A 13,833-nucleotide genomic window follows, 5' to 3' on the forward strand; every position below is an offset into this window, starting at 1 on the left:
TCTCCTCTCCCTCATGTGACTTTATCAGACCACGCACTTTCGAGCGGACGCCATGAGGTTATCTGGAAAGGCATCAACTTCCGCAAACGGATGGCTTTTGAGAGGAAGAGAGGGAAGGTTGGGCTAGGAAAGCTGGTGTGAGGGCGAGCAAAGTCACGCATTCCATTTGCTCATGGCTGTTGGACCATGTGGCATCATTGAGATTGAAGTGAGGGCCGAGAAAAGGTGTACATAACAGAGTTGGTGGTAATGGGACGCCGTAGACACGGGGCCGGTAAATGGGCTGCGGAGTTTCGGGAAAGCTTCACTGCGGAGTTTCGGATTGGCTGGGCGCGAAACCGACCGTCTGACGGCCGTGGTGTGGGGCCGCAGCTGGCGGACTTTTGTGCTTACGCGGAGCGGAGTTTGACGCCTACTCCGCAACTTCATCCCACATTCCCACCGGTCTCGAACGGGGGTCGAACAACCATTCGCTTCCTTTCCGAGAAACCTGGACGTCTTGCAGAGAGTACCTTACACTGTCACTGGATCAGCGGACGCAACGCAGCCCCCCGACGACGATTAGACCGCGTAAGCTGACTGCCTTGAATCCCTTTTCTGAAAGGCACGAGATACAGACAGAGAGAGAGAGGGATACGAGAGAGGATTTCGAATCGTGATATCGCATATTTCCACTCTTACCACTTTTTTCCATCTTTCCTCCGTTTCCCTTCCCCCATGGTCAATCGGATCCAGCTGGCCGTGCCGACCCATCTGTTATCCGCCGCCGCCACTGCTCCTGTCTCTTCCCCTTCTCTCCACAGTCCAAGACCCGACGCTGCCGCCGCAGAAGCAGACGCAGCAGCAGCAGAACAAGAAACAGTAGCTGGTCATCAGACCCAGAAATCGCATCAGCATCAGCAGCAGCAGAACAGAAAGAGGAAAAAAATGTCCGCCGAAGGCCTGAAAGCGATGAGTGATCTGGCGGACGCGGCGGACAAGTCCCGCCAGAAGAGCTGCAACGCCTGCGTCCGGAGCAAGCGCCGCTGCGACAAGCGGACCCCGCGCTGCACCCGCTGTAGCGAGAAGAACTTTTCGTGTGTGTACCAGAACCTGCCGCCCGCCTCTGCCAATGGAAATGGCAATGGTGGTAGTGGTGGTGTTGGAGTTGGAAGCCTCGGCGGCCGGGGCGACTCCTCTTCCTCCGCCGGGGGTATGATCAGTAACCCAGACGACACCCTCCAGGCCATGGACATTGAGGAGGACTGCGGAAACATCAACGATGACCTTCCTCCCTTTGACTTTAACACACTCACCGATCATCATCTTCAACACCAACAACAACAACAACATCACCATCACCAACCTCAACTCCAGCAGCAGCCCACGCCCGCGTCGTCGTCATCCTACCTCGACGGCGGTCTCCCGACAATAGTGATGACGGAGGACATCCACAGCGGCATCGGCAGCGGTAACAACAGCGGGAGCAACATCGACAACGCCACGTCGGTGCCGTCGACGTCGTCGCTGAACCTCGACTTGAATGCCGCAAACGCGCCGTTCGACTTTAACTCGGTCATGGATTTCCTGAACGCGGACCCGACGGCCGGCGGCGAGCTCCAGCTTTGGGAGACGCCGTTGACGCCCATCGTGCAGAAGACCATGCTGCCCGAGATTAACCAGCTGAGCCCATGTGACTGGGATAACGAGATGGGGGAAGCATGCGTAAGTTGATGAAGTTCTTCTCGTTTGTTGTGGTTCTTATATCTCGCATTACCTCACTTCTCTTCATACCTATCTTCCTTGACACGTTATTTCGTGTTCGTTATCCGTCAGAGCAACATTTCTCTTTTCCTTTCCTCTCTTCGTCGCCAGACCTACCTCAAGCATGTCCGCGGGATGAAATACTCACGCCAGCTTCACAGGGTGGCTTCCAACCATGGCAAATCCACGAACCAAACTCCCGCATCGGCCACCTCGTCAGCATTGTCAAGAACATGCACGTCGTCTTCGCCCAGACCAAGCAGACCCCCTTCCTCCACCGGCACCTCTACCGCGGCGTCCGCGAGACGCCTAGGCCCCTGATGGCGGCCTACACTGCCATCTCGGCGTACGTGGGCATGACGGAGTCCAACAAGGACTGGGTGATCCGCGCCCTCTGCGAGGGCGCCAACGAGATTCTCAAGAGCGGTAGTGGTAGCACTGTCAACGCCAAGGACTCCTCGACGACGACGACATCATCGACGACGGCGACAGCAGCAGCAGGGAGCAACATCACGGGGCACGAGAAGCTCGCGAGGGCGCAGGCTCTGTTTCTGATCCAAACCGTGCGGTGCTTCGACGGCGACATAGCGCTGCGCGCGCAGGCGGAGCGGGACATGGGCGTCCTCGAGAAGTGGTTAAAGGACCTCGAGGGGTTGAGGGACAACTTTGACGAGGTTCATCTGCTAGATGACGGCGCGATGCGCGGGAGGCCGCCGCGGTCGTGGGAGGTGTGGATTTTCAACGAGTGTGTGCGGCGGACGGTGTTGATGGGGTATGTGTTTACGAGCATGTATCAGATGCTCAAGAGTGCTGGTGATTTTGGTAAGGCTTCCATTTTCTTTCTCTCATGCCCGCCGCCCCTTTTTCCTTTGCAATTGATATTGACTGTGTTCAGATCCTGACCTCGGTCCGTGGCTGATCCCGCACCGCTGGACCTTCTCGAGGCACCTCTGGGACGCTCAGTCTTCGCCGGCGTTCTTCACTGCGTGGCGCGAGAAGCCCATGTTCTTAGTCAACAGTTTCTTCGTGCAGGGCGTCGCCAAGATCATGCGGCCGGCGGATGTGGACGATTTCGCGAGGATGTTTCTCACTATGTCAGTATTGTCCCTATTGAATCCCGGTGTATTTCTGGTGGAGAAGTCTATGAGATTATGACGGGAGGCTAATCTGCTCGGTGACGATAGGAATGTTGGTGTTGAGGAGATGAAGCATTTCATGCTCGAAGTGTAAGACATGTTGGGTTACTTAGGGTGTTTGATTAGGTTTGGAACCGTACGGTACTGTCTCTAGGCTCTGCGTCCTTATTTATATGACGAACGAGACACTCGGTGGGGTTTACTGCGCAGGTTATATTGATGCTATAGGAGTTTGGGAGACTTGGTATAGCGATTTGTTTACCGCTGTTTGGCACTCTATTGTGGGTCATTCTGATCAGTCTTAAGAAGACCTAGACGCTCACTATCTTCTATCTTAACGGGCCTGGACAGTAGCCAATACATATAAATGCCTTTCAATGAAGCAATGATCATTAGTGCGGCTGATCAGGGTCATTCTACCTTTAACTTTCATTCTCAATGCAACAAGTAGCCACGGGACTGGGCGAGTAGAGCATGTTGAGCTGAACCATCAGCAGCGCTCAGAGGTATACCGTAGTTATCAGTCTTCTAATCATACGGTAGAGAGGCACGGGCAATTGTTGAGTCGGACATGTTGGCAGGCTTCTCAAAGGGCTGCCGGGATATAATTCTGTGCGGGGGTAACTCGAATGCACTAGACTCACCATCATGATCTCCAGGCACATTGCTCTCTTCCGATACTGACCGTATGTTAGGTTTTCAAAGACACTGACTGTTTGAGTCATATACAGTGAGCTCCATGGTACGCCACGAAAACTTAGAAAGCGAAAGACAAACAGAATGGATCATGGCCTATGAACAAGGCTGAAAATAGCAAGACAAAGCGGGGTCCATTGAATAAGAGAAGAAGGCAACATTGCAAGTGTGAATGGTGTCCATTATGTAGTGTAGACAAGTGTCAATGTCAGGTGTTGACTTCCATCTGGTATCTCGCAGATATATTCACCATCCACATTCAACCCAGTCACCAAAGCCGACACGAACAGAGCCAAGCACGTATTAAACAAGCCAAACTTGGCAGATAGTTTTGAATAGTACCATTCTGAACACAATCCATCACTCAGCCTCTACATCCAATACAACCAGTACCAATCCAATACATCACCCAGCATAACCACATCTCAAAGATCTCCTCCCACGAATCTCTCACATCCATAAAATCTATACCAAAACATTTCGCTTTTTCAAAGTTCAAAGCAAACATGTCAGGCAAGAAGACAACCCCAATCTACTACCACGATCCCACCAACCCCCCCTGGCAGGATCCGGCCAAGTGCAAAGGCACCCTAAGCCACGGAGGCACCAAGGCCAACAACTGGGGAGGCGCCTCGGGGGGTAGCAGCGGCGGAGGCAGCAGTAGCAACAGCGGCGGCGGCAGCGGCGGTGGCAACAATAGCGGCGGAGGGACCAAGAAGTGATGGATAGAAGCTTTGTTTTTATATTGACCAGCCACTTCGAGCCAGTTTGACGTCGAGGTCACAGTTGGCAAGGAAAGAGGGGATCGAAAGCCCAGAATAGTAGTCGCATTGACGGCAGTCTCCAAATACCCCTTAGTTAGAATCGACCTTTTTTACAAGTACTATGCCTTTGAACATTGGTGGCGACATGATTTGGTCAAATTCATAGTGTGATAAGAATCCCCACGATCCATGCAACGACATAATGTAACAGCGATATGGATGCTCTCGTCAAAGGCGTCGTCTCATTCATTCTTTTCCACCCGCTATAATGCTACATCCCAGTCCTCGAGGCAGCCCTTTTTTGTCTGTTTGATGAGAGTATTATGCAACCGAATCCAGAAACCCTCTAAAAGTCGAACTCGCCCCTAAAGATCTCGGGATCTACACCCGCAACGGTCTTCTCGGCCAGATCCCGGCGACCCATCTGGGTAAACACTCTCCTCAGGGTATCGTACAGGGTCGTGCTCCGGTTCTGCGCCGTCATGCGGTCAATCTGCTCGTCGAGCTGCGCCGTGTTGGCGCCGCCCCTGGAGCCCTCGCCGCCGCCCAAAATCTCGTACGCCATGTTGCGGCCGCTCTTCTCGATGGCCTTGTGCATGTTGAGCGCGGCGAGGAAGTGCGAGGCCGCCTCGGCGTGGCACCCGATGTTGATGCAGCTTACACCCAGGTTGTAACGCGCGCGGACAAAGTTGGGGTGGATGCTCAGCGCCTTCTCGTACGCCGCGATGGCCTCCTCGGAGCGGCCCGAGTTGGCGAGGGTGGCGCCCAGACGGTTCCAGAGCAGGTGCAGCTGTTCCTGCTGGTTTGAAGCTCCGAGCTCCGAGGAGTGGAGGGCGGCCGTGAAGCAGTCGACGGCCTTGTCATACTCTTCGGCGCCGTAGAAGAGGACGCCCAGACCGACCTGGACGTCGGGGTCCATGTGTTCGCCGTCTGGGCTGAGCTGTGCCGCCTTGATGAACAGTCCGGTAACCTTGTCATGCAGTTGCTGCCGGTCAGTGAAGCCCATCTCCGCCATGGGATGCAAGTCAGTCGGTGCGATAATCTGCGGGTATTTGACGGAAAGCCACCGCTCGAGTGTGCGGTAGGCAGTGCTGTCGTAGCCCTCGTTGGTGTACGAGACAGCCAGACCCATGAGGGCGGCGAGGTTGTTGGGATCTTGCTTGAGTGCTTGCTCAAGCGCGCGAATAGCCGCCGTCTCCTTCTCGTTCTGCGCCTGCGCCGAGCCAAGGTACACCCACGCCTCGGTGTGCTGCGGGTTTTGCTGGACTGCAGCTTCGAACGCGAGAGCCGCTAGTGAGAGGTTTCCCCCCTCGCGCATGATGCGGACACCCTCCTCGAATGCGTTCTTCTCCTCGCTGAAGAAATTGTCCTCTTCAAAGAGATAGTTCTCGATGACGGGATCGCCGAGTCTGCCCCAGTCGCCGTTCATGCCGGTGAAATCTGGACCCCAGTCCTCGCTGTCGAATTTGTCGAAAGTCGAATCGTCGACCATGCCTCTTGCTGCAGCAGTTTCAGCCTGGATTCCTTTCCATATTGATTCGAAGTCGCCAAAACCTGTCTCACTCTGCATTGCCCTGTCCATTTCGTCCAGTTCAGGCTCCGCAGCCTTAGCCTCTTGCTCCTCCTTCTCCTGCAACTCCATCTGGGCGAACTGTTCCTCCCACTTGTTGTCGTCAAGCTCTACTAACTTTCCCTTTCCCTTGGCGTCCTCTTGTTGTTGTTGCATCGGTTGCTGGTACATGGGTTGAAACGTGGGCTGGCCCATCATGCTGTTGTATCCCATTCCCATGCCCATTCCCATACCCATACCCATCCCCATGCCCATTCTTGGCTGTTGAGCCATTTGGCCAGGCATGGGACTTGCTCTCGCCGATGAAGGTTGCTGATTCATCTGTCTGAAGCGCGCAAAATCTTCGGGGCTGAATTGGGTTCCGGGGGGCTGTTGGAATGCCGACTCCATGGCGGCTTGGTTCTGGAAGTCACCAGCCCACGTCGGTGATGTTGAGTTCGCGCGGAGGTGGACTCCCTGGTTCGGATCGATTCGGACAGCGCCATTTTGCATGGGAAGTTCTTGCTGGAGACCTGGGGCTTTGTTAAGGAAACCATTCATCATCTGTCAGGGCAAGTTAGTTCAAAGGAGTCCGAAACTTTGGCAGTCCGTTATATGCGTACCTCATCCTGCGGGGTGCTTGCGCCGGCGCTTCGGAAGCCACCAGCAAGCGCATTAGGGCCCCTTTGCACCAGTCTATCTCTCTGAAGAGTCTTGTCATCTTGGACATGCTTTTGGAATTGGCTGAGGGGGTTGCCGGAGGTCGAGCATTCTGCGCCACCCATAAACGACATTGTGAAGGGTAGGAAGCCGGGCTTCTCGATTCGATATTGTGGCAACCGTAATGGAGGTGTATATAGAGAAGGTTGCTCTAGAACCGTGGGAAAGTTCGATGTCTGGAGAACCCGGGTAAAAGTTGGTTGGGCTTGAGTTGGTAGACAGGTGGGATGTGACTGGTTTGTAATTCAGCCAACCTCGAGCGGCTGCGTCTCCGAGAAGATACCGAGGCAGGCCGGCGGGGGGCTTAGGCGCGGCACACGGTTGATATCTTTCTCCGCAGCCGGAGGCGGGGTAGCCAATCAGGTCATCAAAGGTGAGAGAAAACGACAGTGGGGTGAGCGCTGACCCCAGTTCGTTTGGAGCTCTGGACTCCGAACCGCGCATGTGAGTGGCGCATGGGTGTACAAGAAACATGTCACTGCTGGGCTTCAACACCTTTATGCTCCTCTTTAGGCAATTTAATCCGACAACCGCGATGTAGATAGCCGGCCTTCAACCATAATATCATCAGCTATCTTAGCTGGACCCTGATGGAACTCTTTTCTGTCAGTTCACTGTCTCCCTACCTTCGCACCGTTCATCGAATATCAAGGCAACATCTCCTCTCAGCTGCCCGTAGTTTTCTATGTCATAACCTAAGCTATGGGTATCATGTACGAATGCTCGTTCGTGAGTCCTCCGTCTGCGGACCATGTTCAATCCTCTAGATAGATCTATAGAATGCCATGTAGCGTTCTCGTTTTGCAAGAAACGTAGTGGCTCTGTGATCATAAGCCCTCCTGGTGACTATTTCACCCCAATGAAGCCGATACTCTGACGAGCCTTAATAACAGCGCGTCGGAGAGCCTGCTCCTCCTCATCCGTCCATTTGACTGACAGTTGATCCCACTTCTTTCCCGGGGTGTTATACTCTCTCTTCCACTGCGTGTGTATGGCCTGAAGCCTGCTCATCTCGCGAGGATCTCCAGAGCCAGTGTACACAATAAAAGCCGTGCAGGGCGGAAGGCTCTCGTGGATAGCTTGAAGAGAGACTGACAGGCGGGCCAAGCACTGTTCAAGAGGTGATCCGCCGAGCTTTCCTTCGAATTGGGTCTTGTCCAAAGGAGGAGGGCCTCCGTCACTGCTGGCACTTTCGACCCGATTCTTGTTCCACCACCCTTGCAACGCCTCGAGCTCTCGCATCCGGCCCCAAACGAAGTCGACACCACCACCGGGAATCTCCAGTCCATCAGGATCTCCCTTCACAGCACGGATAACGCCGTTGACAACGTCCGCATCGGACTTGCAGCCTATTTGATAGGTTGCTCCGGCACCAGGACCCTTGGACGGTTCGCCCCAATCTACGGCAGCGCTTGTCTTTCCAGTGACCAAGCCGCCTGCATCTCCGCCCTGTGCCTTGTACGCAGTACCGGCTCTTGCTAGCCGGCGAAACAAGTTCTCACCTTGAGAATCAGATGCGCCCCACAACTTGCCCTTTTCGCACTTCTGTCTGACGAGATCGAGACAGGCGCGGGAGTCTTCAATGGGATTGTGTCCGTTGGCACCACCTTTTTGAATTTCGCGGTTGACATACTTCTGAGTAAGCCACTTCAATGACGCCTTCAGAGGGGGCCCTCTAGGATGGGGGTAGATTAATGAGGTATCGACAATGAAAGGGTGTGAGAATCGCAGGGCCTTCAAGTCAGACTCGAGCGAGTGTCCAATCAGGATCGTTCGCGGAGTGATGAGCTCAACCAACTTCTGTTGGATATCCTTTAATGTGGTCGTGACTGGCTTCAGCATCTCCTCCGTGATGCCGGAAAATCGGGTGACGTAGTCGATAATGGGCTTTTCTGGCTTCACCAGTTCGTCCATGATGAGCTCGCCCGACCAAGATATGACGCTGATGCGGGTAAGTGAGTATTCACTCTCTCCTGTCATGCACATCTCGCAATCCAAGGCAAGGCATTCTCGACCAGCGGTGACGCTACCGCTTTCGATCTCCGCCTCAGGCACCTCGCCGTCTTCGAGCTTGTCAACTTTAGAGATTGCCCATCCTTCGGGAACCTTGAAGGCCGCCTTCCTCTCCTCGTTCTCGATGAGTGCTGGATGGATGAGATGGCCAGCGGTCTCGAGCTCTTCGAGTGATGCAAGGAACTCGGTAATACGGGTTCGCTCATTCTTCCATCCCGAAGGCTCTCTTGCCGGTTTAGGGCCCTTCCTGTCATCCTTGTTCTTAGGCATTGGTGCCGTCAGAAACGTTCCCATGGGCGAGTGGAGTTTCATGTACTTGTCGTCACCAGGTGCCTTGACAGGCCATAAGTGAGGGAACATTTTGGCGAATCCCTGAAGCGCAACCGGCAGCTGGTCTGCGGTAAGAGCTCGTGGGTAGTAATCGTCAGGCGTTGTTTCGGTCCGGTCCTGGTTCCTAGCTGGGCCAGATGTGTAATTGTCGAAATTCACCCCCTCCTTGAACATGGCTTCCTCCAATCCAGGCACCATCAACACAACGATCTTTCTGAAGTTTGGTCGGTGAGAGACAGAAACCCAGTTCGGGCCCGTTCCATCGGCGAATATGTACAGGACAAGGTCGCGAAGCATAGCGAGGTTGATCTTGGAAAACAGCTTTGCGCTTGTGGAGAAGGTAATTGCGGGATAGTTGTTGGACCCCTCGCGGGGGACCTTCTTGCGTTTTTTGCTGGATCGCTCGACTTTGGTCCATCCTTCGTCATCATCGCCAGGAGCACTTCTCTTCAAGCTGCCACTACTTTGAGTATTCGAGGAACTCTCTCGAGAACTGTTCTCGCCATTCCCTGTCTCGGCTTCGGCAGTCGCTTCGTGGGTCTGGGAGGTCGTTACGGGGACATTATCGGAGGCGACAATGGCACCCTCTCCGCCTTCGTCGCGATTTCTACGGCGCTTCCCCATGATGCCTCTCGTCCAATTGCTGCCGACGGTAATTGAGAGAGGTTCAGGAGGTTCAGTGGCGGTGGATCGAATTGCGCCGCGTTGGATAATCGAGGCGTGTTTGTAGGTGTGTTGGGGTGGATTTTCAAACGGCAGCTCAGAAAAAAAGTTCCCTGACATGGAAAGCACAAATGCGACCGTTGATTCCCATTGTTAGGTGGTTTTGCGGGGCGAGCCAATCGGCTGGGTGTAAGATAAGATAAGCGTCAACTGTCAGGGACCCCCTGCCTCGAGCTCCTTCCCAGTCGACAGGGACTGAAATGAGGTAGGCACGAGCAGGCAAATAGAAGGATTGCCTGTCGCATTCTGTTGCAGTTTCACTCTACCTTGCTATGAGGTACCCTTCGTCCTTCGCCGTGATTCAATGGGAAGCAACCTTCCCTCTATGTCGCACGTCATACAATTCCTGAGCCAACAGCTACCAAACATATACCCTTGGCGTCGGGAAAGCCTCAAGTTCACAGATCCGTACCATCGCAAGTCAGTTGAGCCTTCACCAAAATGGAAATCATACAGTGCAAGTGCGCAAGCTGTCAAGCAATATTGGCAACTTTCTTCAATTTGTGGACTCAGGTTGGAAAATCTTATTTCAGTCCTACGATTGAGGCCCAAGGCAATACTCAGATGGTCGCCAAGGAACCCACGAGGATTGGTGAAGCAGGGTACCTCGTTGCCGAGTGGTAAGGGACCATTCACCTTTTTCTCTTTGCGAATCGGTAGACTGATCTCTTGCAGCGAGCTTCAAGATGTCGCTTGCGCCAAATGTGATAATGTCATCGGCCTCATGTGTCTAAGTAGCCCAGTCAATCATGCGCTTCACGAGTAAGTCGACCTCGCGACTCGACTATACCCCTACTCACCCAAGGTAGCTCGCAAATACTTCTCAAAAAGACCTCTGTTGTATTTCTCAAGAAGAATGGCAAGCCGGTAGAGCTCAATGTGCGCCGCAAATTGAAGCTCCGAAGTGACTCTCGCCCCGGATCGTACCCGGCGAACGATCATTTCAATCCCGATTCTGGTAAGGGATTTGGGCCTGGGCATGGGTCGCCAAATTCTGAGAACATCGATTTCTCTCGTTTGCGAGTAGATCTCGATGCGCAGCGGGAGAGCATTGACAGAATAGATACTGCCGGTTTCCAAGTCGTGTCCCAATTTGACAGCGCTGTTTCTCGCATCGAAAAGGAGATGGCAAAGCTCAATTCGACTCTGGACCAACTTCAGAATGACTTCGATCTTCACAAAGCTGACTTGAAATCTGTTAAGATTGAAGTATCCAGTGGGGAATACACGACACAAAACAGTCCCAAACTGTCTCGATTGGAGAGCCAGGTTCGGACCGCAAACGCTGCCATCTCTGAGATGAAGAAGCTCTCGGAAGAAGTTAAGAGGGAGAATGTTGAGCTCCGAAACGATCTCCTGATCTCGCGAAAAGATTACAAGAAGCTCGAAAACGCTGACCTGGGCCTACAAGCGAATATGGCAAAAATGAATGAAACCGTGAAAAACATCCTCGACATGAACATGAACAGTGCCAAGGAAACAGCCACTTTACGAATTGAGTTGGGGCAGCTGAGACAGATTATGGATCAGGACGGCAAAAAGAAAGTCGACCTGTCAAAGCAGCAAATACCGTCGCGAGAATTGGATATCTTGACCAGCAACATGACCAAGATTGGAGCTCGGGCAAGTCAAGTGGAGACATTGCAGATGGAGTTTGATATCTTCAAGAGTAGGATACAGCGTCTGGAGGCGAGTGCAGAGCATATCTCTCCTTGCGAGGAATTGCAGCTCGCTTCAATTCAGCAATCCAAGAGCGCGGCCACATCCGGGTCACCGAACGATGCTTATCCAATGTCGGATGAATTGCATCAGGAAGCACCCGCCAAGGTTTTCAACGAAGCCACTCCAGCCTCACTCAAAGTCTCGCAACCTACGAGCCGCAAACGAAAGGCACCAGCAGAGAAAGTGGCCGGAGCTGGTCAAGGTAACAAAAGCCCAAGACTCGCCAGATCGGGTGCCATTGACAAGAGGAGTATCAAGAAACCAAGGGCTTCTTTGCCCGCGGACAGCAAGCTTTGACACTCCTATAGGTAGCTCAGTAGTAACAATGGATGTTTGTATTCAACTTTGATCTCGTTCAGGGGTATCAATTAGCGGACAAATCGCGGTCCTCGCCCAAGTCCACCTCTAACACAGCTTTTCCGAGCTCAGACAACGCCTTGAGCGGCTCTACGAGAGCGTAACGCAAGAATTGATCCATTCCCTTTGGATCCATGATCCACGCGTTGATCAAGCTGTTCTCCCTGTCCCTGCCCGGAAGGCTCTCAATTTCAGCAATCATCCGTCTGAACATGCTAATCCCGTCCCAGTCCACCTTTGGACCCCGATCCTTGTACGCATTGATCAAGGACAAAATCATCTGGCACATCGACACCTGGTCGAGATCCTCCAATACTCTGACGCCGGCGGCCGAGAACTTCTTCTTCGCAGCCATGTCCCTCGCCAGCTTTGCCAGCTTTTCCGGTTCAGGCGCTGTGTGAGACAGCTCATTGGCAATGGCGGAGAGACCTCTTATTCTCTCGACGTGAAAGGGGATGGGATGTTTGTACGGTTCGATCTCGTACGCCACCAGACAGGCGATGGCCAAGGCGCATTCGTGGTTGCCCCGGGTTTTCCCATAATAGACTGCCGCCTCATCAACGAATTGAGCAAAGGGCTCAATGGCCCATCGGCCATTCTCGGGAAACCACGAGGCCGACTTGTACGCCTTCCTCAGCCACTTGTGCTTTGCTGTCGGTTCCGTGTGGCGGACTTGCGCTGTAAACATCTCCAGAAGCTTTTGGACTTCAATGGCTTGCCGCAATCTGTCTTTGTCGGCCACCTGAGGGTGCTGGAATCTCTCGGTATCAGGTGTTGCACTCAGCTCATTCAGCTTAGCAACTCTCGGATCCTTCTGGGCGACCTGATACTCGTCCAGGTCTTCGATACACTTGAAGCACTTGCAATCAAAGTAATACGAACTCAGGTTTTCATGTCTTTTGCTCTTTGGCTGCGTTTCGTCTGTAATCGCTTAGCTGATGTCCTTTTATGAGACAGTCCTGAAGGCGACTTCTTTCACGACAACTTACCGATGTAAGATATTTCGACCTCATCCCCGGGCTCGATGAAAGCCATTGCGCGGAGCGAGGCTGACCTGCCATCGAATTGGACCACGGCATTGGGGCTGCATGAGTGATTCATCATGGCAAGTGTTGTGTCCAAGTAAACGCCATCAGTCTCATCCTCGGACACACTGAAAGCATTCGTTTGAAGCTGTATAGCACTATCAGCATACACAGGATCTACTCGGCTTGGAGAAAAGATATCATAGGAAACTACGCACCTTGCACAGAACCTGAAAAGCACTCTCCAGCAAGTCAATCGAATCTTGCTCACCACCCAGACACGTCACAACCCCACGCGCCTGAAGCTGCAACTTGACCAACTCTCTGCCCCGCCACGACTCGACGTTGCCCTCCAGCTCCTCAAACTTCTCCATCACCTTGGGCCGGAGCATGACCTGCGCCGCCGCCCGGACCGGCGTCGGCACCCAATTCGGCTGGTCCGCCGGCTTTGTCTTGTGAAGCCTCTGAATCGCTTTGCACTCGAACTTGTGTACTACAGACCAGTTGGCGCGCTGGCACGCCGGTCCGCAGTAGGCCACCGTCTTACACCCCGTGCACGCGCGAAGCTTCTCCGTGGCCGGGGCGTCTTCCTGCTGTTGTGTGAGGCACTGGCTGCAGTATTCTAGCGCGCGTGGGCCCGGCGGGAGCACGACGGCCGGGTTGTTGAACCGGGCAATGATGTCCCCCGGCTCGAAGCGGCGTGTTGCTTGGACGGAGCGGCCCTTCGGGCCACCTTTCTCGCCGCGTACCTCTATGCCACTGCTTAATTCTGTCATAGTGAAAGCTGTTCTCTATTGTTTGGTCCAGAATATATCAGAGATATCATGAGAGAACTACCGAGAAACCTCTTCAATATGCTGCCCAATCCCTTGGCTACCTAGGAATACAGGACAGAGATATCTGTATGCGCCACACTTGCATGTGGCTAATGCAAGGTACAACAGGGGGATAATCAAGGATCGGCAGCCATGGAAAAAAAGCTGGAGAAGCTCACCGACTTTCTCTGCTTCGGGGGCCGGGTATGTGTGTGGGAGCGCGGCAGTCGTGGCAGTGCA

General features: G+C 53.6%; 5 protein-coding genes across 5 annotated transcripts; 2 read left to right on the forward strand and 3 right to left on the reverse strand.

Annotated features, from left to right (window-relative positions):
* Positions 1-273: 273 nt before the first annotated feature.
* On the forward strand, positions 274-3,223 carry HER10_EVM0002502 (uncharacterized protein). The gene is made up of 4 exons (XM_035472209.1): positions 274-1,704; positions 1,905-2,565; positions 2,639-2,837; positions 2,928-3,223. Exons 1-4 carry the CDS (start codon positions 718-720, stop codon positions 2,971-2,973), a joined length of 1,893 nt encoding a protein of 630 aa, XP_035330488.1. The 5' UTR covers positions 274-717; the 3' UTR covers positions 2,974-3,223.
* Positions 3,224-4,399: 1,176 nt separating this feature from the next.
* HER10_EVM0010856 (tetratricopeptide) lies at positions 4,400-6,836 on the reverse strand. The gene is made up of 2 exons (XM_035480303.1): positions 6,512-6,836; positions 4,400-6,452 (listed from the first exon to the last, which is right to left on the reverse strand). The coding sequence occupies exons 1-2, from the start codon at positions 6,680-6,682 to the stop codon at positions 4,686-4,688; spliced, it is 1,938 nt and encodes a 645-aa protein (XP_035330966.1). The 5' UTR covers positions 6,683-6,836; the 3' UTR covers positions 4,400-4,685.
* A 618-nt stretch (positions 6,837-7,454) lies between these two features.
* Positions 7,455-9,677, reverse strand: HER10_EVM0007401 (exonuclease; the record flags this gene model as incomplete). Its single annotated transcript, XM_035476959.1, has 1 exon — positions 7,455-9,677. The coding sequence occupies exon 1, from the start codon at positions 9,573-9,575 to the stop codon at positions 7,455-7,457; it is 2,121 nt and encodes a 706-aa protein (XP_035330783.1). The 5' UTR covers positions 9,576-9,677.
* A 746-nt stretch (positions 9,678-10,423) lies between these two features.
* On the forward strand, positions 10,424-11,693 carry HER10_EVM0010619 (uncharacterized protein; the record flags this gene model as incomplete). The annotated part of the gene is made up of 2 exons (XM_035480072.1): positions 10,424-10,436; positions 10,480-11,693. The coding sequence occupies 2 exons, from the start codon at positions 10,424-10,426 to the stop codon at positions 11,691-11,693; spliced, it is 1,227 nt and encodes a 408-aa protein (XP_035330952.1).
* Positions 11,694-11,760: 67 nt separating this feature from the next.
* HER10_EVM0007300 (MYND finger) lies at positions 11,761-13,782 on the reverse strand (the record flags this gene model as incomplete). The annotated part of the gene is made up of 3 exons (XM_035476859.1): positions 12,997-13,782; positions 12,743-12,926; positions 11,761-12,674 (listed from the first exon to the last, which is right to left on the reverse strand). Exons 1-3 carry the CDS (start codon positions 13,552-13,554, stop codon positions 11,761-11,763), a joined length of 1,656 nt encoding a protein of 551 aa, XP_035330778.1. The 5' UTR covers positions 13,555-13,782.
* Positions 13,783-13,833: the final 51 nt, after the last annotated feature.

Source organism: Colletotrichum scovillei (genome assembly GCF_011075155.1).
Source record: "Colletotrichum scovillei strain TJNH1 chromosome Unknown Contig00008, whole genome shotgun sequence".
Taxonomy (NCBI): domain Eukaryota; kingdom Fungi; phylum Ascomycota; class Sordariomycetes; order Glomerellales; family Glomerellaceae; genus Colletotrichum; species Colletotrichum scovillei.

What these genes read in the sequence shown, in the direction of transcription:
- HER10_EVM0010856 (XM_035480303.1), bottom strand. Translation starts at nt 6,682, where the DNA reads ATGTCGTTTATGGGTGGCGCAGAATGCTCGACCTCCGGCAACCCCCTC. An exon ending in CAAGCACCCCGCAGGATGAG is followed by an intron (nt 6,453 to 6,511) that starts GTACGCATATAA and finishes TTGCCCTGACAG; the next exon opens with ATGATGAATGGTTTCCTTAA.
- HER10_EVM0002502 (XM_035472209.1), top strand. Translation starts at nt 718, where the DNA reads ATGGTCAATCGGATCCAGCTGGCCGTGCCGACCCATCTGTTATCCGCC. An exon ending in CAAGAGTGCTGGTGATTTTG is followed by an intron (nt 2,566 to 2,638) that starts GTAAGGCTTCCA and finishes GACTGTGTTCAG; the next exon opens with ATCCTGACCTCGGTCCGTGG. An exon ending in GCGAGGATGTTTCTCACTAT is followed by an intron (nt 2,838 to 2,927) that starts GTCAGTATTGTC and finishes CGGTGACGATAG; the next exon opens with GAATGTTGGTGTTGAGGAGA.